The following is a 19781-nucleotide window of genomic DNA, read 5'->3' as shown; positions in this document are numbered from 1 at the left end:
TATAAAAGATACGACTTTGGATATGAAACAAATTCCTATAAAATAGGAGAATTTTTGCACGGTTAAATATGATTAAAACTGAGCTCAGATTTATTATTTATAAGATATACAAGTATTAGAACCCTAACAAACGATTAACTATGCTTCCTGAAAACTCTACTTGAAAATCGGAAGCTGCAACAGAACTTGACAGTTCATCTCGACTTGCTGTTATTGTATAGACTCGTACATCTTGGCTTGCTGTTATAACATCTTGGTTTGCTGTTATAAGCTACTGATAAAATATATCAGTACTATTAATCCTGTATAAACTTATTAGCACAATGTATAAATAACATGTTGTTTTAAAGAAGTACAAGCATATAAGTTTGCTATTATGTGATCATCAAAACTCAAGGAGTTTCAATAATTTTCCAAAACATTCACCGAGTACTCATCTAAATATGCATATTAAAACTTTTGATTTTACCAAGTTTACACATGTTGTCCATGTGTATTTACTTTAATTTTTTAATGGAATACACATGTACAACATGTGTGTGCTTTGTTATAATTTTTAAAATTTTAAATATGCATCTTAAATACTAAATATGCATCTCACATGTGTAATTTATGGATATTTTGGCCCAAAATGCCTCTGTTCTATTCTAAAAGACTCCTTCAAGACCGAACTCACGTATCAAATTACGGGGATGACTTGTAGTTAGAGGTGAAAGGCCAATCAAGATCGAATATAATTGATTTTCCGTCTATTTTAGTAAAATATATGATGTCGATGGCCCGAGATAGAGCACTCAATGGGCTAGGAAAGCCCATTTCGCCTTACCAACCCCAGGTTCCTAGTCTGATTTTATTAGTAGCTTACTCTCCTAGTAGCGCAGGAAAGGGGGCGACTGTTAGAGCTTTGGTATTTTGGCATTTGGATAATATTTTATTACAACATCCTTTTTCTTGGCTACATCCAAAATTCGATTAATGGATTAATTTTTCATTAAGCGATTTTAACATTTGAGTACTCTCTTAGGTAGGGGTAGGTTAGTCTCCCAAGCTAAGTGATATTTGTAACATTATAATAAGTTTGCCTCTATTGTCAAACAATAAAGAAAAATTTGTGGGTACATATAAGTTTCGAGAGCTTTGTTTTGAATCAATTTTGGTAACTTGAAAAAATTAATCAAATATTCCTAAACAAAAATATCATTACATCACCTATACATGAGTCATCATCTTAATTCTCGGTTAACATTATACTTGTTCCCTACAGTTATGAACGCATATCATTTTGTGCCCAATTTTGTGCATAAGCATTTTCCTAAAAAGATAATGCATGTAAATAGTTTCTCACAGGCCTTTGTATGAATTACATCACCTTGACGTAAAACTGATTATGACTTGGTGTTCTATCGAATCGAGCGTAATCTAGAGGCATGCAATATAAATAGTTGTGATGCTTGATCCAAGGCTCTCAATGCAATACATCCTTAACTAAATAACATGAAAGAAACCTGCGCGTCAAGTCTATTGACAATGACACCTATTTCCAGAAGTGACCACTGCAAAGAGTCCCTTACATTTGCTGGCCATTTGTTAGGCAATGATGCCTCCGGTCACCACACTTTATGCTATCTGAGAAAGTGAACTGATGCAACACAATGACAAATTTGAAGATAGTATTAGAAGCCATGGCATTGTAAATATCAATAGTTGGACTGAAATTTTACTTCTGGGTATTCTAGCCATCACATACCTGCAACTGATGCTGACATTAAAAACAGGTGATCATCCTACACCACCAATTTGTCTTGCAATCAGACCCTTTCCCTCAAATTCAAGAAAAGAATTTCTCCTTATAATTTTTTACAATTTATGACACCTTCAGCAAATCCAAGGACCAAATGAATAAATCAAGACGTCCATAATCATTGAATTGGGACTCCATCCATATTTCATCTAACCTTTGTCTTGTACCTAGTATATTGTTGTGGATGCTTTGATCGTGTCTCCCAATTGACTGTGACTGATCTAGAACAAAAGAACCATACAAAACAGAATTTTAGCCGGTGACTTTAACTGAAGGGAGCAAAATAGCCAGCCTACATTAGATAAGATAAATATACGTGAATTTTGCATGGTATTTTATCTACAATTTTTTTAAGCACTGAATACGTGAATCTAGTAAAATAGATCCCATTGCAAAAAAAGTAACAAGCTTGCACAAATAGCAGAACGTATTTTACCATTTTTTCATGCAAAAAAAAACTTACAGTAAAAAATTACCTTACTAGACGTTCCCTTTTACTCATTTATACGCCCTTGCATTTTGCGAGAAGATTCTAGGAATGCTGGCACACGAATCTGAAGCAAAACTTTGGTGTGTCTTGGCCTTTCTAGAACAATTGAATAAAACAAATGATTTATCAAAAAGAATAATTTGTATATGCATGTAAGACCGATCTACACAAAGCCACATGAGAAAGGTTAACAGATTTTTATTTTATACCAGTACCTTCTATGACACTATTTTTCCGAATACACTGCAAATGTTTTTGTCAACATCTCAGTTAGTAAGAATATCTTTTTAACAACACCGAGCTTAGCAAAACTAACAAGATTCCACCATGAACAACCAAGATGTACCATATCCCACAATTTTATTTCTACCAATTCCCAAAAAAATTAGCCTCTAGAATATTTCACCAATTATGAAACTTAAAAACAAATCCAAGGAACGAAATAAATGAATCAAAACTTCATTGGTACAGTTCATACTACCTCATTTAACCTTTGTCCTGTACCTGTACGTAGTATCTTGCCGCGGGTGCTTTGATCACATCTTACATCAATTATGCAACTGATCTAGATAATAAGAACCAAACAAAACAACAATTTAGCCAATAAGTTCAATAACTAAAGGAACCACAAAAGCCACCCTAAATTACGTAAGGTAACATATCATTTACAATTCTCACTCATCTGCTTGGTACCTTGTCTTCTACACTCATCTGTTTCAAAATAATCGTACCCATACACACATAAGAATTCAGCCAAAAATATACCTCAAGCACCACTTCAGATTGTATAGTTTAGTTTTCTGTATATCAACCCCTGTACGGAGCTCACATGCCATTTCATCCTTGACACTTCCGATAAATCTGCATGCTTACATAATGTATTACATTTTAATAGAATAGCAATACATTTAAACATATTTTTTCATGGTTCAGATGAGATAACCATGCAGAGATCAAGACATTCAATTTAAAATTCAAAAAAAATGAGGTGAATACATGAACCTGAGAATTGCATATGCAAGCAATTAGCCATTTTACAAAATGGAAAGAAAAAACGAACATAAAATTATCCATTTCACAACCATGTCAGGGAGGCGTAAAGTTGAAACTGTCGGAATGCATAAAAGCTGGACAACAATTTTGCTAGGAGGCGTAAATGAAATTCGCACAAGCCCTACATACAAAAATCATATTAACAATTCTGTAGTAATTATAGTATTAAGTGAACGAAGTATGAACTTATCTATATGAAAAGATATGAAAGTACTTATACCCTCAACTACTATTGTACTAGGAGGAACATGAGCCATTTTCACAAGTAGGCTAACCTAAACGACCTGTGCACATCCAGAACCATAAGGAACATACTAATTCACTCCAACAGCGGGCCACATAATAACAGCAGCAGCTGCACATACTGTACCTCAAGGGTTAGCTGATTCTATCTTTCACCAATGAAATTATCGCAACCTGTAAGATTACAAAAGTTTGGAACATAATATGTATAGTTTCTTTCCTTGAACAGATGTCTGCCAAAAACTATACTCCTATAAGATAGTAACACAGTAAGATACTGATACAATGCGACCACTTCAAATAGACGACAGTACATGCATGCGCTAAACCAAGTATTAGAGTCAAGACCCGGATCGTTGATGAATTTCCTCACCGTGGGCCAAGGCAAGGCCTGAAGTGTTATCTCAGAATTTTAGCTTTTTATGCTCATCAGCAGCCAATATATTGCATAAAGTAACACCTAAGATTGCCTAAACATCATTCTCATTCTATATTCAAGAAATATGCAAAATATTCCACTACAATCTGAATAAAAACATAGTTCAAAGGTGTAAAAGATGACTTAAGAGCCACCTAATCGACTTCATATTCCTCAAGGGAAACAGGTAAATTTTGAAGAGAAACCAAGATAGAGTTAACTACACCTTCTTAAGCCTAAAGATTTCTTAAGGACCTGTTCTGTACGTAATGTGTACCAGTTATATTTATCTTCTGTACACAAAACACCAGAGAATAAACATGAAAGCAATGGCAACACCTACAAGAACTGCAAGAATTATAGCATGGTTCACGTGAAAATGTGCAGCTCTACTTCATCTTGCCCGCTTGGTGTCAATACCGGGCTGGGAGCTGCAGCTGGTGGCTGAGTCTGACTGAAAGTTAAGAGACCGCCACGATCTACAGGTACAGGATCCATGTAAACTGGTCTCTTTCCTGAGGTTAAGCAGCGGTTTCCTGAGATCATCAATCATATTAGAAAAAAGAGCTTAAGAAATTACTCCAAAAGAAAAGAAGCCATAACCATGTATCAACTGACAATATGCAGGGTTTTTTAAATACTGGCATCTACTTAGCGGGAAAAAGAATAGATACTTCTGTATTTGCTGGATGTCTCAGGAAAATCAGTAACCATGCCATTAACTCCAGAACCAACAGAAAATTGGTTCAGTTCGACATATGGATCGGCATAGAAGTCCCATACTTGAGTCGTGAAATCATTTTGAAAAAGCTTGACGTAGACAGGTAGCTTAAACGCCTGTAGCTTTGATACAACCTCTGTAGCACCGGTGAGGAATTTAAACTGTTGACCATACACAGTAGATTTGTCGATGACCACAGAATTGGCAAATTTTGTTAAGTCCGAAATGCTTGAGTTTGAAATGTCATTGACATCATCCTCAATCTCATAAAGAAATTCGTAGTTGTCTTTCATCTCCTTCAGTTTCATAAGAACCGCACTACTGGAAGACTGAATCATGACTTTCTTCCGTGTCTGATTATTGTAACCAGCTTTGCTCAAGTCATCTATAACAGCATCTATCACATCCAATCCCTTCTTTTCTGCTAGGTAGGATGCCTTCTGTAACATGGGGTCAGAGGAAATTAACAAGCTCATTAGAAGCATTATGGAGGAAATTAATATGGTCGTGGACCGTGAAGAACATGGGACAAAATTTAGTAAAAAGAAGAAGAACATGCTACAGATCCTGACTTCAAATTATTTTCACTATCTAAACTTGTGATGACAGGAGCGAGATTGGTAATTCAAGTTAAGCCATCTAAATGATTACCAACGATGTAGTTTATGTAAGTTGTAGAAGTTAATAATAACAACGAAACCTAACTAAATTTTGATGTTTGGCCGCTAATTCATAGCTAAAAATTAAGATACTCCAATACATTTACCTCGATGCGGATCAGGAAACCTGAAACAGAGGTTGCATTGTTTGCCAACATCAGAAAGTCGGACAATGTCACAAGATTTCCAGCATTCTTGTTTCTAGGATTCCGGTACAACGATGCATTCTGAAAAGACTTTGATATCACGGCTGCCATAATTTTGGAAACATGACTAAATGTGAGTGTGCTAGAGATTCAAATTTAGTAACATAAAGTTAAAAGCTACAAGCGTAAGATATGTTATAACATTTCGAAGTTTGACCGTCAAAGGATTTGAGATCATCAGCAAAGTGCATAAGTATGAGCAGTCATAACAAAAGTTCGACTTACGTTTCAGATTTTGTATTTCACTCCAGTTAAGGCTGAAAGAGAATATTCCATTACCACCAAGTTCCGGGATGTTTTCTTTTAGAATACTGAAAGTTTCAGCAGCTGTAGTTTTATCTATAAGATTTATAGAACCTAAACAAAATGGTGTTCCATCCTTCGTCAATTGAACAGGACAATCAAGAATGTCAGCCCCGTCTGATATAGCTTGTTTATATGCTAAATCAGTACATCCAGGGTACTGTCCACTTGCTCCTTCATGTGAAATGACCAAAGGGATTGCTGCAATGAGAGGCCTATAGACTTAATTACATGTTGGTGGGCCTACAGTTGTACTAGGAGTAAACCATAACAAAAAACATATTTTTAACACACAAGTCTGCAAAGAAAGGAGAAGAAGCTGCAGATAAAACTTTATGTATTAACAGTATACCTGGTCCAGAGAGATTTTTGTCCATATGAGAGAAGCAATCTGCAGCATCAAATTATTAACAGAACTGAATTAACCATCAGAATAACAACTAAACATAAGTACATGTTGAGACTATAGTATTTAAGCTATTTCCTACCAGAGGAAGGGAAGGTATTCACAGGAATGGGGACACGTGTCCTCACTATTTTTTTGTAGTAATTTCAGCATTGATATTCTTAAATAATTTTCTTTTGACCAATACAAGGTCTCCTAAAATTTACAAAGTACACACACACTCTCCTAAAATTTGTTTTTTGGCCTCCCCCCAAATAAATCCTAGACCCGCCACTGCGGACATAGGATCTAAATATAATTATCTTTTATGTTATCATAACTTTGACCACTACCACGACATGACTCAAGTAGGTAGGACACAGGGTCTGGATCCCCCCCCCCCTCCTCCCCCCACCCGATCCTACTCACAAGTGTAAAGTGATGGATATAAAAAAAAATGTTCCCTCGGGAATCTAGATTGCTAGTGAGTTAAAATATTTGTATAAAAGTTAAAACATGTATAACAACTAACATAAAAACTTACCTATGGCCTCTGATGGGGTTATAGGGAAATCTGAAAGCACACCATCCACAGAAAAGTTGTCATTGTCAATAAAATTTAGATACTCAGCTACAGGATCATAGTTGTAATCATAAGCAAACGGTATATCATTTGAAAAACCAGATACAAAAATTTCAAGTCCCTCTTTGTGAGCATCCAAGACAACTGAGGTATGAGGCTCCAAATATAGATCTTTATCTAAAGGCCATACGTACGTCTTTGGCACTAATATTCCAGAAGAAAATGTCTTAATAAGTGTTAGATTCTTCAAGAGTGAACCGAATGTTTGGTTTGTTGAAGGCTCAATGTCATCCAGTTCCAAAAATCGAAATACAAGCTTTGTTGGGCTGGACTTGTACTTTGTAACAATGCTTCTCAAAAAATTCACCTCTGGTGATGAAATATATTTCACGATAATACTTTGAGAGGTAGAAATTACAAAGCTTTTCATGCTCAAATTATGTTGGCTGAAAAAAGCATCATGCTGCAAAGCAATCAGAAATTCGTAAGTTGGCTTCATAAATAACTGATTGATCAAAAGTACTTACTTCAATTTACTTAATGTGAAGAAGAAATTTATCAAATGTTAAATATCAAAAATAATTATGACAACTGTACTTGAAACTGTAGCACCAAATTTCATATTTCCTATATATTGAGGCTTTTGCCTCCTTTGTAATATGCAGTAGAAGTATTAATATAACATTTCAGTTCTCTGTCTCTTATCTTTCTCTCCTCTCTACTCCGAACCCTTTTATATATTCTTAGTATTCTCATTTTAATCTAATATGGTATCAGAGCAGGAGCAGAGAGGAGGAGATTTTTAAGTTGAAGCTTATGGCTTTTCAAGGAAAACATAAGCTGCCTAGACCCAGATTTTATTATTCAATCATTTAGCCTCCAAAATCAAGTTTTTCAAGGGAAACTTAAGCCCCGGATTCTGTTCACGTTGGCCATCCAAACAAAACTTAAACCAAAATAAAGTAACAAGTCACATGGAAAAGTTCTTAAGGGAACTTCTGTCCACATTCAGTTGTTTACACTTCTGACCCGCAAACTAAATCCAGAAATAAGATGGGATGCTCCAGCATATTAAGATCAGGCGTCCAACAAAATTCCAGGCAGTGGTGCAGAGCTTGGTGGCCATCCATCAACCAATAAAGAGGTGGACATCCACCATGGTGCTGACAACAACACTTCTTATGTTCAGACTTCAGACATAGGCCTATATTACCAAGTGGCCAAAAGTTAGTCCCGGTATTTCCAACAATAATCAGTTCGACTGATTGCTGGACATCCACCATCGTGCTCACAGAAGCACCTCTTATGGATTTTAACATAGCCTAAAACATAGGTTGCGAAGTCGATCCCGATATTCCCAAAATTCTCATGTATCCAACCCAAGATAGGTTAATTCCAAGAAGGGTCAATCTCAAGATGGATATTTAACTCCAAGATGAGTCAATCCCAAGATGGATCAATCCTAATATGGGCCTGGACGCTTAGGTTACGCTCAAGGGCTCCTAGTGTTCCACTCTTCAACCCCAAGAAAGGACTTTCATCCCAAGATGGGATTTCGAGTGAGAAGGCGTGTTAAATATCAACAATAATTATGACATCAGCTATCTTATGTCATCAAGATGACAACATTACTGTACTTGACAAGAGCCTCCAAGTTTCATATTTCCTATATATTGAGGCTTTTGCCTCCTTTGTAATATGCAGTAAAAGTGTTAATATAACATTTCAGTTCTCTGCCTCTGATCTTTCTCTCCTCTCTGCTACGAACCCTTTTATATATTCTTAGTATTCTCATATAATCTGATAGTATTCTCATATAATCTGATATCAAATATGATGGGGAATTTAGTGGTTACCTGAATATTTAACCATAATCCCGGTGGCTTCAACTGCCCTGCCAAATTCAACTGCCCAGCCAAATCTCCAACAGTAACTACTTGAAAAGAGCTGGAATCAAACTCATGTGGCCGAAAGGGAACTCCCTGGCTTACTGTCCAAGTTTACAAGGAAGATTGTTACCATCCAGAAAAATCATTGTCATCATTTTAATAAAGACTATTGGCAACTCTTTTTTTCCCATGATTAAGTCTTATGAAATCTCCAACAAGACTAATTAAAAAATTGACTTACATGATATATTGCTGAGAGCACTCAGGGTGAAATCCACTGAAAACCATCCTGTTGTACTGACACCATTCACAATGTATGATTTCTTGCTGTTGTTGAAAACATTTGAGATGTCAGAATCACTGTCAAGAGTAAGTTCCCGGAAACAGATCCCCACTCCATCGCTTGTGAGTTGCACGTCACACCACAGAATCATATTGGGCAAACCTTTCAACAATGCCCACTTGTACGCGATCATACTGGAATCAGGAAATATCCCAGAAAAGCCACCACGTGCGATGGCTACAGGCGCATCTCCTGTCAAAGAATTATAAATCTAAATTGACAGGCACAGGGCAACTTGTACTATCAAAAGAAGGGTAGAAATAGTACCACTGAAAGTTTTCCACACAGTGCTAGTGTTAGCAGCATGAGTAATAAGCATGTACAAGCAAAGAAGCATTGCCACCGACATTGTGCAAGATTGAGCCGCCATCTTTTTTAATATCAGTGCAAGATCGTAGTCAGTAAAAACAATAATGATAATATGTAAAAAAAACACATAAACTATTTAAGACTTAAGAAAACACATGAAAAATGTTAGAACTCATAGTTCTTAATACTACTGAAGTACAAACAGAAAATCAATCACAAACTAACACATTCATTTATCAAAATAAGCAACTGTAAACCAATATTCTACATAACAAGAGTAACTTCATGAGAGAGAGTAAACAAGGTAGAGAGAAAGTGATTACAAAAAATCCCAGCTCGATCTATCTGCTATAGCTATGTTTATAAGACACACGTTGATCTTTTTATGACACACATTGAGCAGACAGCATAACAACTTTTAGCGGGAAAGTTTGTTATCCCAGGTGGCATCTGATGTGTCATGATCTCCAGCTCGGCATTGTTGACTTGACTCTAAACTAACAAAAATTATGTATTCCAAAGCTATCGAGTATCCGAATAGCCTAATAAAACACAAATAGGTGTAACATACATATTAAGGAATGAGGGTAGCATTGCATTAGCTTGTAAATAACCTTCTCTACATTTGCAGGATGTAATGACTGAAAAAACAAGTAACAAATGTAGTCATTAAAATTCTGTCTATTCTCACCGTTTCTCTCTAGCTATACACATTAATTTATGTAACAATGGTGTCAAGTTCTTTTCTTTATAAAGTTGATTCTGACCTGAGTTCTTGGCATCTTCAATTAAGTATCCATAAAACCCTAATTTTCAACTTTGTTCTCATATTTACGTCATCAAATTTCCAATCTACAAATGATTAATGTTCACTTGCTTCTTCACAAACTTCAGCTACAAATTGACCTCAAAACAGAATAGATTGTGAATTATGGTATGGTTCTTTATCAGGAAATTGTATAGTTGGGTGATGTATTTTATGTGTTTGATGAATTGTCTAAACTGAATATGGGAATTGTATCCTTTCACTCTGCTTCCTCGTCAGTTGTGTTCTTGTTGCTACTGCCTGTCAACTTTTCTTAGAATAGGTGGAGAAATTCAATGTCGTTAGGAATGCAATAATATCAAATTATACCGAGTCTTGGACTTCCTTAGAAGCCGAGGCTTATGCCTCATATATGAAAGGGAATTTGTTGTTTGAACAGATCAGAATTGGGACATTTGCATTGAAGAGTTTAAAGAGTGTTAGGGCTGTTTATGAGGAACTTGGAAAATATATAGACCTAGAAAATCAAGTACTGTGCCATGAGCGTTTTGAGGAACTAGCACCAAATATACGTTACTGCCTGCGAAAAATTGGCGATTCGAATCTACAAGCTTCGCAACTCTTACAAATAGGCGAAATGGAAGGGCCTGCATTGGACCTTTTCAAGGCTAACTTGGAGGCTGTTATGGGTGAAGCTAGATCTCAACAGGCAGCATTGATGACAGAATTCAATTGGTTAGGGCATAGGTTTCCCATTTGAAATGCAAAGACACGGGTTTCAATATTGAAAGCTCAGGAGCTAGCCAAAAATCTTCATGGTCCAAAAGGAGAATCTGTTCCGGAAGAAAAAAGGTCATATTTGACAAATATTTGTGGCGTACCATGAAGCAAGGAGCAGCATTCGTAATGATTTGGCTAATGCAGGTAACTCTAAAAACATGAAAGATGATCTGAGTGGCCTTGATAAGGCCATCGATGCTGTTTTGGGACAACAAACTCTTGAGCGAAATCAGCTGTTAGTGAACACAGGAAAGAGTAAGCTTAATAAGTCACGTGATGACTAGAATGACAGAGCCACTAAGCCGAAGGAGCTTATTCGCTTATATGGCCATTTATTACAGCATACGGCTGAACTTTCTGATTTAGTTAGTTCTGGAAGAGATAAAAATGCAGAAGAAGTCGCATTTGCTGAAGAATTTGTAATCAAGAGTTCAATTTTCCTAGCAGAAACGTGTTTCTATTCAGCTAAATCGTACAGTTTGCCCGGAAAGAGTAACTAAGGTGTATTCTTTGTACCTCCGTGCTTCCTTCCTTGCTAATACTGCCCCTAAGAGGCTTCAAAGTTCAACCGCTGCTGATCAGGAAGTTCTAAAAGATTTGAAGGTGCTACACAATGAAAGTGGATCAAATAGTTGTATAGGGCATGCCCTAGGTATTATTGAACTGGAGAAGGCTCCTTAAAAACTTTCAGAAAGATCTCTACTATTAATTACGAACAAGGTTTGTTATGAATCTGTTGATTGCACATCACAGTTGTAGAGCTACAGATGATTTGCCCGGTTTTGCTAAAAAAAATGGTAAACTTGAACCTAGTACGGCTTTGAACAGTGGACTCAAGGTAGGAGTTCCTGATCCTGTACCTGTTGGGAAATCTTTTATTGCTCAGTGTGAACAGGAAAAGCTGATTAACGGTTTGAGAAATTATGCGGAGACAGTATCTATGAAGAATTTGCTCGGGCTCACTGTTATAAAAACTCACTGTTATGAACAGCCGATGCTGCTCCCAGTATGATGAATCCCAAGAACACCATTTCTCAGGTTTAGTGCTTGAGAGCTTCCATTCTCAATTGCGTTATCATGGAAAGGCGCTGCTCAAGATGCTCAAAATGGAACTGCTGAAAATCAACACAGTACTATTTTTTCCCAAAAGGAAATTTTGTACCTAGTGTGAAGGCTTTGACATTCTACAGGTCTGGGACATTTGTAGTACATGTACAGTACGCTGATGTTACTGAACTTAAACAACCGGCAAAGATTAGCACCTAAACGATTGGCGCATTTCAATCTACTAAAAGTGAACGGGCAAAAGTTCAGGTTAAAGTTCACCTAAATCTACATGTGTTGTGTCCGTTGACTCTGCAACACTACTAGAAGAAGAGGAAGCTGAAGTCCAGTTGTGCAACAGTAAACAAAGATGGAAACAGATGAAGCTTCATCTGCAGCTGCTCCTCCAAGTGCCCTTTTATGTGTAAACTTCGTCAGGATTTTTTTGGTTGCTCCTTAGTGAGCTTGTTTTCTTTGTGGGTTGTGCCCTTTTATAGGTTGTTGAAGCCGAGAGGTCACTCCATTTAAGTGACTGAGTACTCGTGCTTGTTTTGAGCTTTGTGAGCATTTACAGTTGAACTTGCATAGTGTCAAGTTATCAAGTTGGCTGATATTGTTGAGCTCTGTGAGCAATTTTGCCTCTAATGGAAAGGAAAGTGTAATGAACTAACCATACACTATATGGAATTACTCAAGTCTATTACAATACTTGAACTCAGAATACTACTAACTGAAGAAGAACACAACGGTTTGTGAATGTAAATTACAGTGATGGACTTTTTGAGAGGTCCTCTCTCTCCCAACCTAAGATAAGACTACTCAATTATCAAAATTCATAATCCTAATTTTTACCCTCTTCCTCTTCTTATTCGTTCCTTGTAGACTTTGTCATTTTTGTCCCTTACTTTTTCTGTAAACTTCCTTCTTTATCCTTATGTCCTGAAATTAAGTGTCTGTCTGCTCTTTCCTTTCCTGGTATAGTATTCATTAGATTACCATGATGAAGTATTCATTACATTACCAGGGGCCCAAAATTTCACCTTGTACTCAAGGCGGAAGTCCAGGAACCTTGTATTTCTTCCGGTGTCCGGCCCTTGGTATCCCGAACCAACTTCGCCACAAAAATAATTGTTAATCCAGGTTCCAAATCAGTTGACTACAGTCACAGCTAAACCCTTAATATTCAATATCTCTGCATTATAACCCATGGAATTCCTCCCATGCTGACTGAAAATGATCCCTTAGGTGAGAGATATGTATGTTGCTGATACTGTGCCAGATAGTAGTCAAATGCAGGTGGTGCATTTCCATAATAACTCTTCTTCCGATTCACAAGAAAAGCAATCAACCCACCAATTATGTATATTGGCGAAGAAACAAACAAAGTTTTTTCTTTGCAACCGAAATGCCTTGTTTATTACTCTCACCTGACTGTCGCGTATTCCAGACTATTTGAAGGAGACGAAATTGCAAAAGAAAGGTTGCCATTGGAATAACTCTTACAATCACCTCATTCACTTCAAGCCATCCGGAACTACTTAACATTAAATTTTCTATATTTTGCTTTGACGTGAACATTGGACCTCTAAATCAGTCCTCCATACGGAACGTTGTGCTTCAGCAGTACAGAAAGGGGTAGTTGTCATGGATGACTTTTCAAAGAAAAGAGTCACTTTGTTTCCTTATTCTCTTCATGCTACACTTGATAAAACCTCCATTAGAACACTCTTCCATTGAATTGCAAATTCAGTACAATATCACAAACAAGCGAATGGTTAAACCCCATAATTATAAAGCCAACCATGTAAAGACATCCTGTTTTAGGATTATAAACTCCTTCAGCAGAGATATCCAACCTACCATTCAAATTTAATGATGCATTCAGTGATTAATAGCCAACTCCTAGTTTGGCATCACTCATTGAGTAAAAAAATTAACTAGTAACTGATATTCACCGGAATATTATCTAAAACAAAATCTTCAAACTCAACTTCTGATTCTACGGTACCTCCATAATCTCCCAATCTTGAGCCTGACCTGTACACATGAGAATGAGCATACGCTCTATTTCCTATGAATAAGGGTTCTGCATAATCCCAACTAAAATATTTTATAGATTTGCCAAACCTCATATCATAAGACTGTGCACTTGGGTATTTCTCCCCATTTTTAGCTGTCTTCTTTGGGCATAGGTTATTGTCTTTCTTTGTTCCCGTGTATTCATACTTCAAACCAGGAAGATACATGTAGTTCCGTAGCTGGGCATTAGTTGTGGCACTTGTAATTGGGTTAAATCCTTAAGATAAAAGTCTACGAATTGTGTTGCAATAGACATGGCGTGCTCCCAGGTTGCCTCAAAAAATGACAGTCCCTTCCACTTAATTGGTTCAGTTGTTTGAAGATTAACATGCCTCTCAAGCTTAGTTCTAGTCTCTAAGTCCAACTCTGGTCCTTTTTCTTCCGGTAGTTTATAATACATCAGCTCACCTACAACATCACAGCCTAATAAATTCCTATGAAGCTTGTTGTCAAACAGCTCACATCCTCTCTTAGTACCAAGTGTAATTACTAGCCCGAGCTGAGTTATCATTCCAATGACCTTATTCTTAACATGTAATTCATCAATTTTCGTTGCTTCATGCACCATTCCACAATCAGGCTGAAAAAACTCCAGTTCAGAAATTTTAATGTTATCGGGCCACTTATTTTCACCAAACTAGACATTGTATCTTCATTCCACATGATACTTACCATATTCATTTTCATGAAACTTATAAACTGGAATTGATTTATAACCGATAAAAGGATATACAAAATCTCTATTAATAGTTTTTTCACTTTACTCAACAGTGAAAATAATAAAATCAGTTTGGGAACTTAAATAAAACACTTCAGGGGCATTATTTTGCAGGTGTTAACACTTGTAATGTTCTAAATCCTCGCTATCATCATCAGCTATTTTCTCAACTCTACCCAGTTTATCAACTGAAGCATGAGTAGGAGTATCCGAATATTGACTTACCTGATTTGAGGGCTGAGAATCCTCTTCACTGGCTTTATAAGCCTTCTTAACCATTTCCGAAAGCGAATGATGCATCGCTTTCACTGCTTTATTTACCTCCTTAGACACCATCTCCGAAATTTCCCTCTCCATATCTATGAACTTCCCTTCAAACTGTTCCACTCTTTGAGTCACCGTCTGCGACCTCATCTTCGATCTATGCTCTAATACCACTTGTAATGAACTAACCATAGACTATATGGAATTACTCAAGTCTATTAGAATACTTGAACTCAGAATACTACTAAATGAAGAAGACAACAACGGTTTTTGAATGTAAATTACAGTGATGGACTTCGAGAGTTCCTCTCTATCCCAACCTAAGATAAGACTACTCAATTATCAAAATTCATCACCCTAATTTTTTCCGCTCTTCCTTTTCTTATTCATTCCTTGTTTGTCATTTTTGTCCCTTACTTTTTCTGTAAACTTCCTTCTTTACCCTTATGTCCTGAAATTAAGTGCATGTCTGCTCTTTCCTTTCCTGGTATAGTATTCATTAGATTACCACGAAAGTATTCATTACAGAAAGCCAGAAGGATTTCTCACATGGCAATCAAAGGCAGGGTCCTTTAATGGCAAGCAAAGTCATGACTCAACTGAAGTTGAAATGGTCCTCTAATGGCAAGCAAATCCTCTAATGGCAAGCAAATCTAGGATTCCTCTAATGGCTAGCAAAGCCACACTCCTTTAACAGAAAACAAAGCCAGGACGTTTAGAAGCCTTGATTATCTGTTTAAAATTCTGCCAAATTTTGTTGAGGTACGCTATGAGCCTTGAAGTGGCTTTGGAAACAAATGTTAGTGGTGAAGAAATGAAGAGATCGATGGAGATTTCAAGAAAAGGAGCCACGATCAGATTTTCTGTATCTTTGTTTTTGTGCCCCCTAATGGGATGATTGCATCATGTAGTAGCATCAGTATATAATCTTCAAGCTAAGAGCTTCACTCAGTTCCCGCTTCTTAGCTTGAGGGGGTATTAAGGAATGAGGGTAGCATGGAACTTTACTATATTTTTTTAGGGAGAACCTTTACTATGTATTCGCTAGTAAATAACCTTCTAAATATATGCAGCATGTAATGATTGGAAAAACAAGTAACAAATTTAGTCATTTAAATTATGTTTGTTCTCTCCGTTTCTCTCTAGCTATACTCATTGATTTATGTAACAACATTTTCAAGTTTTTTTCTTCATAAAGGTATCAATACAATAATTTGAACAAGTGAGCTTCGATTCCCAACTAAATAAATTATTCGAGTTTACATCTCTTTTTCAAACGTTGCTGATCTTCACTCTCAGTCCCAAGTAATAAATTATCCTCCTCTCTCCCACTCATAGTCACTAGTTCTCATTTTTCAATTTAATATTTATCGAATTATTTAAATTTTATTACTTACGAAGTATTTATTATTTTTTTCTAAAATATGTCTAATTTTTTATATATTTTAGTCATTGAAATTGTATAATAATTCAAAATTTAACTTAATTCGTTTAGATAACATATGAAATGTATTAGTAATTGTGTCTAAATAAATTATATTAAATAAAGGTAACATTACTTATATTATAAATAATTGCAACTAAAAAATATCAAACAAAACCATTCCAACTTTATGTAATAAATATTTACAATACATATAACAATGCATATAACAATCATACATGTCTAAACTGGTTATATTGACATTGAATCAAGGGAGTTGAAATAACAGGGGGTAAACTATCAGGAGCATTCTCAAACTCAGCCAATCTTAATTCTGCAGAAAGCCGAAATATATATAGAGAGAGACTTTAAAGCCATCTCCAACAATTGTGATTCAAAAATCCAAATTTGGATCAACCACTGATCCAAATTTCTGACCAACTCCAACATTTGATCCAAATTACTTTTTACATATAATAATATATAAATATCAATTTTATCTTAAATTTATCATTTAATCATTATTAACAATTTATATAGCATTTCATAAATTAATTAAATTAAAAAAATTAATACACATAAAAATATTAAAATTGTGCACTTAATTCACGGAAAACACATTTATTACAATAATTAACATACAAAATATCATTGATAGACACTAATTTTCCGAATTAGTATATTATTTCCACAAATACTCAATAAATGCATCTTTAAGTGCAATGTACTTCTATTTAAATTTTAATAAAATTATGTTTTCTCATTATTTTAAGTTTTATTTTAAAAATAAATTTTGTTAACTATTAATTATATTCTGTTATTAATTATATAATTAAAAAATCACAAATCAATTTAAAATCTCATAAACTACAAATAACAAAATCATTATTTAATATTAAACCAAGTGATCCAAATTTGGATTAGTTGGATCTGTTCACTAACATGGGTTAGGTTCTATGGAGTCCCCTATTTCATTGGAGTTCTTGGAGTCCATATATGTTCTGCAAGTAAAATATAGCTTAAACTATTGCAAAATGTATTATTTTTCAAATGATATTCTACAAATATCACAGTTTTATTGAAAACCTTGCAGATTGTATAGATTTTACAAGTAGAACGTTGCAAAATATAGTATTCTACAAAACATGCTTAGTTTGCAGAACATAAATGTTCATGTTGCAGAACATACATATTGTACTTGTAAATATATGAGATTTGCATGATTTTATTGAAATAATGATATTTGTGAAATATGTTCTGCAAGATAACACGTTTTAGAAGATATTTTATTTGCACAACATAGATGGACTCCGAGGACTCCAATTAAAAGGTGGACTCCATAGAACTTTACTCAAACTAACATATCCAAATTTGCATCACCGTTGGAATCAAATTTGGGGCAATCTGCCCAAATTTGGATCTTTGGATCACGGTTGGATTTGCCCTAAACATGGAAACACACAAAGGGGTTAAATATATCAGGAGCAATTTAAAACTCAGCGAAATGAATCAATTAATTTCTATTCCACTATACAAATGCTAATATGTATCGTTTGTATATATATATATATATATATGTATATATATATACAAACATATAGATTCAAGGCTAAAAAACATGATATTAAAATACAGGGTGTAGGATTAGGCGGAATACCTTGGTCGAAAACTGGACCGAGCTTCTGAAATCGTCTGGTAGGAAAAAGATAAGTAGCAGGTTTAGATTGTAATGCAGTCGGAGTATAAATTGCAGTATAAGGCAAAAAGACTGGAACACGCAAGAAATAGTAAAAATGGGAAAAGAAGAGGAGTGAGAATACCTCAAAAAACTGAAAGAGGTGCTTGTGTCTGCAGATAAATTTTTGAGAAGATGGGTCAATTGTACAATGTTGATGGTGTTAGGGCATAGAGCTAGCTTTGTCAAACGGGTGGTCCAAACGTTGGAATTAATTATGGTGTGTGAAGCTAATTCGAAATATTTCCCCTGCTTGGCTGTCCACCCAGTTTTGCAACACTCTCCCTGACCTCTGTATCCTTCCATATTTGGCATGATACACCTCTCTTTTCACCTCTGCTTTGATTTTAACTCGATACCCCCATTTTTCCAGACAAAACCTCTCTTTTTTTCGGTTGAATATCTCTTTAAATTTGCTTAAATACCATCTCTCTGCTATTTTATTATAAAATATAGAGAAAAAAGAAGTATCAGAATCGGGTCTAAACTTGATTGCCACGTGTTGACCATGGCATTTCTTAAATACGAAATTGAGCAAGATGACGTTGGTACCGGAAAAAAACAGAGAGAAATGACAGCCTACACGAATTGTACCTAAATACGATAGCCTCGTCATATAATTTTTTTCATTAAATAAAATTTAGGGTGATGGCCAAAAATACATTTTTTTTTAGAAGTTGTAACAAGAATATCATTTTTTGAAGTTTATGGCCAAAAATACCCTGCTAATATGCATTTTAGAAATGGGTAAATTTATTACGCATCTGAAAAATAGGTATTACATAAAAAAAAAAAAGAGAAGAACATGTGATACGCATGTCACAAATGCGTATCACTAGAATCAAATGGGTGATACGCATTTTGTGAATGCGTATCTTATTTTTTATTTTTTTTTATTTTTTTTTCAATTTTTTTTAATACGAATTACCCATTTTTAAAATGCGTATTAGTATACCCAACTGAAAAATGCGTATTAGACGGATATTTTTGCCCAAAATTTTAAAAAAAAGGTATTTTTGTCACAAACTCTAAAAAAAATGTATTTTTGTCATTTTTTCTAAAATTTACTGTATCAGGCCCTGAAATTTAGGGGTATTCAATTCAAATTTTAAAAAATTCATAATTCTTCATATATTCTAAAATATTTTTTTAATTTTAATTAGATGTGAATTTTAAAAAATATTTTAAAGTATTGATAATTTCAGTTCAATTTTTGATAAATCCATCAAAATCTCAGAAATTTAGAGAAATTTTAAAAGTTAAAAATGTACTAACAAATTTATCAAAATCAACAAAATTATCAAATAAAAAAAATCATCAAATTTTGAATACCATCATATTTTAATACATTTTTTAAAATCCAAATTAAATACCACCATATTTCAAAAGATTTTTTAAAATCTAAATTGAATACCCTCATATTTTAAAAGATTTTAAACAATCTTAGTTGAATACCATCAGATTTTAAAATAAAAATTAAAATTCAAATTAAATATTTCTTGATTTCAAAAATTCTAAATTTTTTTTTAAAATCTTAATTAAATACTTATTACTTTCAAACATATCTAA

General features: G+C 34.9%; 1 protein-coding gene and 1 pseudogene across 29 annotated transcripts; one reads left to right on the top strand and one right to left on the bottom strand.

Annotated features, from left to right (window-relative positions):
* Nucleotides 1-1350: 1350 nt before the first annotated feature.
* LOC141721197 (glycerophosphodiester phosphodiesterase GDPDL3-like) lies at nucleotides 1351-18784 on the bottom strand. 29 transcript variants are annotated; one of them, XM_074523990.1, is made up of 18 exons: nucleotides 18298-18784; nucleotides 18135-18169; nucleotides 9362-9464; nucleotides 8993-9286; nucleotides 8719-8852; nucleotides 6824-7325; nucleotides 6247-6285; nucleotides 5817-6095; nucleotides 5493-5635; nucleotides 4680-5166; nucleotides 4345-4541; nucleotides 3715-3761; nucleotides 3565-3628; nucleotides 3057-3465; nucleotides 2796-2856; nucleotides 2278-2387; nucleotides 1748-2022; nucleotides 1351-1639 (listed from the first exon to the last, which is right to left on the bottom strand). In XM_074523990.1, the coding sequence occupies exons 3-11, from the start codon at nucleotides 9462-9464 to the stop codon at nucleotides 4375-4377; spliced, it is 2148 nt and encodes a 715-aa protein (XP_074380091.1). In that variant the 5' UTR covers nucleotides 18135-18169; nucleotides 18298-18784; the 3' UTR covers nucleotides 1351-1639; nucleotides 1748-2022; nucleotides 2278-2387; nucleotides 2796-2856; nucleotides 3057-3465; nucleotides 3565-3628; nucleotides 3715-3761; nucleotides 4345-4374. The 29 variants fall into 29 exon arrangements, with proteins under 29 accessions (XP_074380091.1, XP_074380088.1, XP_074380085.1 ...); XM_074523987.1 differs by having other exon boundaries at nucleotides 4349-4541; XM_074523984.1 differs by having other exon boundaries at nucleotides 3565-3761.
* LOC141719833 (uncharacterized) lies at nucleotides 10412-11979 on the top strand (annotated as a pseudogene).
* Nucleotides 18785-19781: the final 997 nt, after the last annotated feature.

Source organism: Apium graveolens, chromosome 4, assembly GCF_009905375.1.
Source record: "Apium graveolens cultivar Ventura chromosome 4, ASM990537v1, whole genome shotgun sequence".
NCBI classification, from domain to species: Eukaryota; Viridiplantae; Streptophyta; class Magnoliopsida; order Apiales; family Apiaceae; genus Apium; species Apium graveolens.
Note: the sequence above shows the minus strand (reverse complement) of the source record. Positions and strands in the feature narration are given on the sequence as shown.

Bases quoted from the DNA above. Each gene is read 5' to 3' on its own strand.
- LOC141721197 (XM_074523984.1), bottom strand. From the start codon at position 9,464: ATGGCGGCTCAATCTTGCACAATGTCGGTGGCAATGCTTCTTTGCTTG. The intron at 8,853-8,992 runs GTAAGTCAATTT...AAACTTGGACAG, and splicing joins TGCTCTCAGCAATATATCAT to TAAGCCAGGGAGTTCCCTTT. The intron at 7,326-8,718 runs GTAACCACTAAA...ATTGCTTTGCAG, and splicing joins GATTATGGTTAAATATTCAG to CATGATGCTTTTTTCAGCCA.